Here is a 9,594-nt window from a genome sequence, read left to right on the forward strand (position 1 = left end):
TCTACTGGGGGTCGAATTGTTTGTGCATGTGGTCTACCTGGGTCACACTCGTTCTGCTGGGGTTCTGCTGGGGTTCTGCTGGGTCACAGTGACCCCCCTGTGGTTCCTTTAAGGTTGTAATGAGCTCTACTGGGGTCAGACTTCTACTGAGGTTCTACGGTGTTCAGAACGTTTTCACTCAGAGGTCGTTTGAACGTGACTGGTGTTTAAAGGTCAAAGGTGAGCCTCGGGCAGGAAGCAGAACATGACACCTGTTCGTGAGGATCTCAGGTGGACACCAGGTGAACGACTTGCGGGTGAAAACGCTCTGTGATTGGTGGAAGCAGAGACGAGGCAGGAGGCGTCAGATCCGCCACAGGCTTTTATTGCAAAGTGGCTTCCTGTGATCTCAGAAACAACGTTCCACTTTAAGGCTCCAGATCTCGTCGCGTTCTTGTTCTTGTTGTCGTTGTTGTTGTTGTGGGGTCGTCTCTCACTGCTGGGGTCAAATCTGCTTCCTGTAGTGTTTCTTTACAAAATAAAAGTGCACTCTAACTAACTGGCGTGACGGTTACATTCGAACTGAAAGTAAGGCGACGACCAAACAGCTAGAATGACAGTGAGTCCGACAGGAATGAAAAGTGAGGTAAACAAACGTGAGCTCGGTGACACGAAAACAGAATTTAACATCTTTTCTGTCTCAACCTGTAGTGTTTCAACAAAAAGTGCTGGGTTATAATCTTCTTCTTCTCTTCTGAATGCATAGTCTAACAATACGTCTGCCTGGTTTGAACACACTGAAGAAGAAACAACAGTTTACAATAATAAATAAAGTCATATGTAAAAAGCGTCATGACCCGTGTGCTGCAGGAGGCGGAGCTTCGCGGCGCGCCGCTCGCCTCCAACACGTGTGGCTGCTTCCTTCGCATCGACTTTTTGGCAAAACTCTGGCTGTGAGAGAGAGACAACCGTTCTGGGGTTTGGTAGTGTGTCATTTTCTGGTTTTTCTGCCAGGTGAACAGAAGTCGTGTGGCAACAAACTGGGAGGTGTTTGCATATCGTGTTAATGAGATCTCCTTCATGTTGGAAAAAAGCAAAAAGAACAAAAACAAAACAAAGAGGCCTAAAGACGCTAAATCCTTCAGGACATGGATACAGACAGAGCAAGCTGCTGAGTGAAGCGGCGGTGTTCAGGTGGGGTCAGGTGCTTCGGTCCGGATGGCACGGCGGTTGGCTTGGCTCCGCTCCGCTCGCCGCGATGACATCACAGCGGCTTGCCCTCCAGAGACACCACCACGTTCCCGCCCAGCTTCTCGGCCAGCGTGGTGCGATCCTGGATGTCGTCCAGCCCGTTCACCTGCCACTCGTGTTTGATACCTGAGGAGACACACCTGAGGTCACTGAGGGGTCGGGGAGACACACCGATCGCACCTGAGCTCAACAGAGGAGAAACAGAACCTGACGGACGCTCCGGGGGGGTCCGACAGGTGACCTGTTCATTAACAGCTGATATGAACCAGCCACACTCACAGCTTTCATGCATTTCAACAGTTCAGGTGCTTTCAGACCGGCTACCTGCGAACCTCCTCACCTGGTTTCATCTCATCACGCAGCTGAACAGAGCAGGTTGTAGCTTAAATACAAATTATGACGTGATTATTATTAAACGTTTTTTATTGTCCCAGGGCGGTCAACAAACCAGCTCCTGTATCGTGTCCCTCTCTGTGGTTGCCATGGTTACACGGCGTGCGCGTTCACAACGCCATCATGTTTACGTCGAAAGCAATGGAGGCGATGGCAGCCAATTGCTGTCTGAAAGCAGCTTTGCTGACATGTTATGATCTATAATATATAATGATCAGTGGCTGACAGACGACATGATGACTGCCCCCAGTGACCTCTGACCTCAGCAGGTCACATGATGACTGCCCCCAGTGACCTCTGACCTCAGCAGGTCACATGATGACTGCCCCCAGTGACCTCTGACCTCAGCAGGTCACATGATGACTCACCTGTAAACTTCTTTTTGATGGCATCTTTAGAGCTGGCGTAGATCATCTTACTCTTCAGTGGAGCGTTCTCTGGAGCCCTGAGGACAAACACAACACAGGAGAACAGTCAGAACACAGGAGAACAGCCGGAAAGCAGGAGAACAGCCAGAACACAGGAGAACAGCCAGAACACAGGAGAACAGCCAGAACACAGGAGAACAGCCAGAACACAAGAGAACAGCCAGAACACAAGAGAACAGCCAGAACACAGGAGAACAGCCAGAACACAGGAGAACAGTCAGAACACAGGAGAACAGTCAGAACACAGGAGAACAGTCAGAAACCAGGAGAACAGCCAGAACACAGGAGAACAGTCAGAACACAGGAGAACAGCCAGAACACAGGAGAACAGTCAGAACACAAGAGAACAGCCAGAACACAAGAGAACAGCCAGAACACAGGAGAACAGCCAGAAACCAGGAGAACAGCCAGAAACCAGGAGAACAGCCAGAAACCAGGAGAACAGCCAGAACACAGGAGAACAGTCAGAACACAGGAGAACAGTCAGAACACAAGAGAACAGCCAGAACACAAGAGAACAGCCAGAACACAGGAGAACAGCCAGAACACAGGAGAACAGCCAGAAACCAGGAGAACAGCCAGAAACCAGGAGAACAGCCAGAAACTAGGAGAACAGTCAGAACACAGGAGAACAGTCAGAACACAAGAGAACAGCCAGAACACAAGAGAACAGTCAGAACACAGGAGAACAGCCAGAACACAAGAGAACAGCCAGAACACAAGAGAACAGCCAGAACACAGGAGAACAGCCGGAAAGCAGGAGAACAGCCGGAAAGCAGGAGAACAGCCGGAAAGCAGGAGAACAGCCGGAAAGCAGGAGAACAGTCAGAACACAGGAGAACAGTCAGAAACCAGGAGAACAGCCAGAACACAGGAGAACAGTCAGAACACAGGAGAACAGCCAGAACACAGGAGAACAGTCAGAACACAAGAGAACAGCCAGAACACAAGAGAACAGCCAGAACACAGGAGAACAGCCAGAAACCAGGAGAACAGCCAGAAACCAGGAGAACAGCCAGAAACCAGGAGAACAGCCAGAACACAGGAGAACAGTCAGAACACAGGAGAACAGTCAGAACACAAGAGAACAGCCAGAACACAAGAGAACAGCCAGAACACAGGAGAACAGCCAGAACACAGGAGAACAGCCAGAAACCAGGAGAACAGCCAGAAACCAGGAGAACAGCCAGAAACTAGGAGAACAGTCAGAACACAGGAGAACAGTCAGAACACAAGAGAACAGCCAGAACACAAGAGAACAGTCAGAACACAGGAGAACAGCCAGAACACAAGAGAACAGCCAGAACACAGGAGAACAGCCAGAACACAGGAGAACAGCCGGAAAGCAGGAGAACAGCCGGAAAGCAGGAGAACAGCCGGAAAGCAGGAGAACAGCCGGAAAGCAGGAGAACAGCCGGAACGTAGGAGAACAGCCGGAAAGCAGGAGAACAGCCGGAAAGCAGGAGAACAGCCGGAACGCAGGAGAACAGCCAGAACGTAGGAGAACAGCCGGAAAGCAGGAGAACAGCCAGAACGCAGGAGAACAGCCGGAACGCAGGAGAACAGCCGGAACGTAGGAGAACAGCCGGAAAGCAGGAGAACAGCCGGAAAGCAGGAGAACAGCCGGAAAGCAGGAGAACAGCCGGAACGCAGGAGAACAGCCAGAACACAGGAGAACAGCAAAGCAGGAGAACAGCCGGAAAGCAGGAGAACAGCCGGAACACAGAACAGCCGAGAGGAGAACAGCCAGAACGTAGGAGAACAGCCAGAACGTAGGAGAACAGCCGGAAAGCAGGAGAACAGCCAGAACACAGGAGAACAGCCAGAACACAGGAGAACAGCCAGAACACAGGAGAACAGCCGGAAAGCAGGAGAACAGCCGGAAAGCAGGAGAACAGCCGGAACACAGAACAGCCGGAACGCAGGAGAACAGCCAGAACACAGGAGAACAGCCGGAAAGCAGGAGAACAGCCAGAACACAGAACAGCCGGAAAGCAGGAGAACAGCCGGAAAGCAGGAGAACAGCCAGAACACAGGAGAACAGCCAGAACACAGAACAGCCGGAAAGCAGGAGAACAGCCGGAACACAGGAGAACAGCCAGAACACAGGAGAACAGCCAGAACACAGAACAGCCGGAAAGCAGGAGAACAGCCAGAACACAGAACAGCCGGAAAGCAGGAGAACAGCCAGAACGCAGGAGAACAGCCGGAAAGCAGGAGAACAGCCAGAACACAGAACAGCCGGAAAGCAGGAGAACAGCCAGAACGCAGGAGAACAGCCGGAAAGCAGGAGAACAGCCAGAACACAGAACAGCCAGAACACAGGAGAACAGCCAGAACACAGGAGATGACTGGAGATGACTGGTGAGGTGAAACCATGTGAACTCTCTAATCCGAGCAAGAACTTGGAACTTTTTAGAACAATAGAAGTTATATAAAAATAAAAAAGAATTAATATAAATGTTGGATCATAAAATGTGGTAATAACCAGGTTTTCTTTTCATATCCTGAACATGATTTAAACCGGGACTCTACTGTGGATTGAAAATAAAACATTATAAAAAAGGTTCTAACTACATTATGTGTGTTAGAACGAAAGGAGGCACGTGGAGGTCCAGATCCAGCACCAACGATCAATACGTTTGAGGAAGCTTCGACCAGATGTGTGTGGTCTGGACCCCTCCTCTGAGACTACTGATCAATACAGGCTCTGAGCCCGATCAATAACTGATCAAAGATTAAAAACAGAGGATGAAGCTTCAAGTCTCAGACATGACGTGTTATCAGTCTCATTAATCAGCTGATCATCTGATAACCTGACCCTCCCTGATCAATGACTGTACCAGAAGATGAAGACGAGGTCCTCCTTCTTGGACTCCTTGGTCTCGTAGGTGGCGTCGTACAGGCCGTATCTGCAGTCATTGAGGGGGAGGAGCTTAACGAAGCAGGCGTAGGGGTCGTCCACCGTCTCCCCGATGTCCCCCACCAGGATCTGCTTCCCCTCCTCCACGATGATCTTCTTCCTGTCCTCGCTCAGGCAGAACAGCACCGCCTTCTTCCTCTTCTTCACCTCGTCCTGGGTCGAAGACTTCCTCACCTTCATGTCGTTGAACACCCTGATGACCTCATCGTTCACTGTCACACCTGACGCCTGCAGAGGACAGGTGTGATTGGTTCATATTGACGACACACTGAGACATGAATACAGAGCTGAATGATCAGTCGATTAATTTAATGACAGAAAATTAATCAGAAACGATTGTGATAATCGTTTTGAGTCATTTTTTAAGGCAAAAATATAAATAAAATGAAATATTGAATGTTTTCTGGTCGGTTCTAAGTCTCTTGGGGCTTTGGACTTTTGGTCGAACAAAACTAAACATCTGAAGACGTCAACGAGGACTTTAGGATATTTTATAGACCAATCGATTAACGAAGGAATCGCGGACAGATTCATGGAGAGTCAGATCTGTCAAAAGTTAACTGACAACAATTTTGATAATAAAAGGATCACGTGAGGCCGTAGTTCTCTGCTGGTGGACCACTGGTGCATTGTGGGTCAACGTCACCAAAAAAACACTTTACTTTGAAGTAGTGAATACGCGGAGCAGTGCTTTTATTGGTCGGTACCATTTCCCTGTTTCCTGGTAGCGGCACTCCAACACGTATTACCTCACAGTACGAGCAGCCAATCGATGCCGGCTCTGGAGGTCATGTGAGGAGAGACTAGCGGCACTGTTTGACTGACGCTGTTATGTTTCACGCAGGGAAGTAACAGCCTGGACGGAAAACACAGCTGCAACTATTCATTATTTTCCTTATCGATTAATCATTAAATCTATAAAACGACAGACAACGGCGGAAAATGTTAGTCACAATTTCCTGAATCACAAGTTGGCGTCTTCAGGTTGCTTTTCTTTTTCCTCGGACCAAAAGTCCAAAACCGCTACGTCTCTCGTTTGTAGTGACATCAGACGAGAAGCAGGAAATCTTACATTTGAAAAGATGGAAAATTTGGCAATTTTGCTTGAAAAATGAAAATGATTTAAAAAGTTGCTGATTAATTTTAATTCTGACTAATTATCAATCGACCGTTTCAGCTCTTTGTTCAACTTTCACTGAGTATAACCTGCAGCATGGCCGAGACCTGCTCTTCAGGACAGAGATCACTTCTGTTATCAAATCTAACTGATTTGATGGAAACACAAGACTGCACTGAGTACTGCAGAGTACTGCAGAGTACTGTACTGTACTATACCGTAGAGTACTGTACTGCAGAGTACTGTACTGCACTATACTACACTGTACTATACTATACTGCAGAGTACTGTACTGCAGAGTACTGTACTGTAGAGTACTGTAGAGTACCGTACTGTACTATACTACACTGTACTATACTATACTGCAGAGTACTGTACTGCAGAGTACTGTACTGTAGAGTACTGTAGAGTACCGTACTGTACTATACTACACTGTACTATACTATACTGCAGAGTACTGTACTGTAGAGTACCGTACTGTACTATACTGTAGAGTACTGTACTGTAGAGTACCGTACTGTACTATACTGCAGAGTACTGTACTGTACTACACTGCACTGTACTGTACTGCAGAGTACTGTACTGTAGAGTACTGTACTGCAGAGTACTGCAGAGTACTGTACTGCAGAGTACTGCAGAGTACTGCAGTTCTACAGAAAGCCCCTTTCGGCTGCAGCTTCTGATCAAACTGATCAGCTGACTCGTGTCGGACCAACAGAATCAGCTGATCCACTAAAACACTGCACTGATTACTTTGCTAATTAATTATTAAAATAAGTATTTTATTAAATATAGATCTCCATCCTGTCAGTGTTTCATGTCTCAAACAGAACCCGACTTTTACTTATCGATTGATCTTATAACTTCCCACAGCGAGTCTCCGAAGACATGGAAAGCACTGATCACAGCCGATCAATGCTTTTATTATCAGAGCTGATCAGTCCATTCAATCATTAGTCCGTCGACAGACATTTAACCAGGAATTATTTACAGAAGTGATTAATACGAGCTCGCTGCTCGCAGCTTCAGACAGACGGAGCCAACTGTTGGCTGGACAGCAGCTGCAGCCAGAAGCCGTTTACATTTCATCACAAGTTCCATCAATACACTTATCAATACACTTAATACACTTATCAATGCACTTATTAATACACTTAATACACTTATCAATACACTTATCAATACACTTAATACACTTATCAATGCACTTATTAATACACTTAAACTTATCAATACACTTAATACACTTATCAATACACTTATTAATATGATGAACTGACTATTAGTGTAAAGTGAAGAAAATAAAGAGTCAACAGATTTGACTGTTAGTGTAACTGGTTAGTGTGTGTGTGTGTGTGTGTGTGTAACTGGTTAGTTAGTGTAACTGGTTAGTGTGTGTGTGTGTGTGTAACTGGTTAGTTAGTGTAACTGGTTAGTGTGTGTGTGTGTGTAACTGGTTAGTGGTGACCAGCCTGCAGGCCTTCCGACAGACAGACAGACAGACTGCAGAGTCACGCCTGTCTGTCTGCCTGCCTCTGCTAACTGACCTGGACTAAATCCAGCCTCCTGAACCCGCTCCTTCAGCTGAACCGGTTTAGTTTGGTTCAGTGAGCCCAGCTGGGCTGGTTTAGTCCGGGTCCGGTAGTGTGTCCCGGCTGGGTGCGGGCCGGTCAGCCCAGCAGGACCACAGCGGGAATAAGATGGCCGCCCCGGGCCACACAGCCTGGGGCCAGGCCCGGCCCGGCCCGGCCCGGAACACGGACCGTTATACCGATAAACCCTGAAAAGCCCCCGTTAACGTCACCAGATTAACTCCCGTTACTAAGACACGTTTCTGTGTGACGTAAACACCGAATAACCGTCGGCGGACTCAGAAGCTAACTAACGGGAGCGGCAGCCATGCTAGCTAACATCACGCTACCCGCGGAGCCACATAACGGTCCTCCGCAGACCCGCGGGGTCCGGACTGCACAGGAACCAGTTTCTCTAGACCACAATCAGACCCGGGGAGAGTGTACGGGCGGTTCTTACCATGTTGTCCCGGGGTTTGTTCGCGCTGCTTCGCCGTCAGATCGGGGTTTCTCCGGGGTTAGAGGTAGCGGGGAATGTGGCCGGCCGACCGGAGGAGGAGGAGGGAGGGGAGGAGGGAGGAGGAGGAGGAGGGAAGGAGGGAGGGAGGGAGGGAGGAGGAGGAGGAGGAGGAGGAGGAGGGGGGGGGGGGGGGGGAGGGGGGGGAGAGGGAGGGGAAAGGAGAGGGGGAGGAGGACACAGGATCAGGGCCGGTTCACCTCAAAGCGTTTCAGCTCCTCACAAGAAAATAAAAACTCTTTTAAAGAAACAGGCAGATGTTGTTTAGACAGATGTTCAGGCAGATGTTGTTCAGGCAGATGATGTTCAGGCAGATGTTGTTTAGACAGATGTTCAGACAGATGTTCAGGCAGATGTTCAGGCAGATGTTGTTCAGGTAGATGATGTTCAGGCAGATGCTCAGACAGATGTTGTTCAGGCAGATGATGTTCAGGCAGATGTTGTTCAGGCAGATGATGTTCAGGCAGATGATGTTCAGGCAGATGATGTTCAGGCAGATGTTGTTCAGGCAGATGATGTTCAGGCAGATGATGTTCAGACAGATGTTGTTCAGGCAGATGATGTTCAGGCAGATGATGTTCAGGCAGATGATGTTCAGGCAGATGTTGTTCAGGCAGATGTTGTTCAGGCAGATGTTCAGGCAGATGTTCAGACAGATGTTGTTCAGGCAGATGCTCAGACAGATGTTGTTCAGGCAGATGATGTTCAGGCAGATGATGTTCAGGCAGATGTTGTTCAGGCAGATGTTGTTCAGACAGATGTTGTTCAGACAGATGTTCAGGCAGATGATGTTCAGGCAGATGATGTTCAGGCAGATGATGTTCAGGCAGATGTTGTTCAGGCAGATGTTGTTCAGACAGATGTTCAGACAGATGTTCAGGCAGATGTTGTTCAGGCAGATGATGTTCAGGCAGATGATGTTCAGGCAGATGTTCAGGCAGATGATGTTCAGACAGATGTTCAGGCAGATGATGTTCAGGCAGATGATGTTCAGGCAGATGTTGTTCAGACAGATGTTCAGGCAGATGTTCAGACAGATGTTGTTCAGGCAGATGCTCAGACAGATGTTGTTCAGGCAGATGTTCAGGCAGATGTTCAGGCAGATGTTCAGGCAGATGTTCAGGCAGATGTTCAGACAGATGTTCAGGCAGATGATGTTCAGGCAGATGTTGTTCAGGCAGATGTTGTTTAGACAGATGTTGTTCAGGCAGATGTTCAGGCAGATGATGTTCAGGCAGATGTTGTTTAGACAGATGTTCAGGCAGATGATGTTCAGGCAGATGATGTTTAGGCAGATGTTCAGGCAGATGTTCAGGCAGATGTTGTTTAGACAGATGTTCAGGCAGATGTTGTTTAGACAGATGTTCAGGCAGATGATGTTCAGGCAGATGTTGTTCAGGCAGATGTTGTTCAGA

At 48.3% G+C, this 9,594-nt stretch overlaps 1 protein-coding gene across 1 annotated transcript; it reads right to left on the minus strand.

The window, feature by feature from the left end:
- Positions 1–343: 343 nt before the first annotated feature.
- On the minus strand, positions 344–8,280 carry cfl2 (cofilin 2 (muscle)). The gene is made up of 4 exons (XM_044166525.1): positions 8,123–8,280; positions 4,895–5,202; positions 1,992–2,068; positions 344–1,356 (listed from the first exon to the last, which is right to left on the minus strand). Exons 1-4 carry the CDS (start codon positions 8,123–8,125, stop codon positions 1,244–1,246), a joined length of 501 nt encoding a protein of 166 aa, XP_044022460.1. The 5' UTR covers positions 8,126–8,280; the 3' UTR covers positions 344–1,243.
- Between the last annotated feature and the right edge of the window lie 1,314 nt (positions 8,281–9,594).

This window comes from Siniperca chuatsi, linkage group LG15 (genome assembly GCF_020085105.1).
Source record: "Siniperca chuatsi isolate FFG_IHB_CAS linkage group LG15, ASM2008510v1, whole genome shotgun sequence".
Classification (NCBI taxonomy): Eukaryota; Metazoa; Chordata; class Actinopteri; order Centrarchiformes; family Sinipercidae; genus Siniperca; species Siniperca chuatsi.

Excerpts from the sequence above, each read along its gene's own strand:
- cfl2 (XM_044166525.1), bottom strand. Across the intron at positions 2,069-4,894 it reads GACCTCGTCTTCATCTTCTG|GGCTCCAGAGAACGCTCCAC; the intron begins GTACAGTCATTG and ends GTTTGTCCTCAG. Across the intron at positions 1,357-1,991 it reads CATCAAAAAGAAGTTTACAG|GTATCAAACACGAGTGGCAG; the intron begins GTGAGTCATCAT and ends GTGTCTCCTCAG.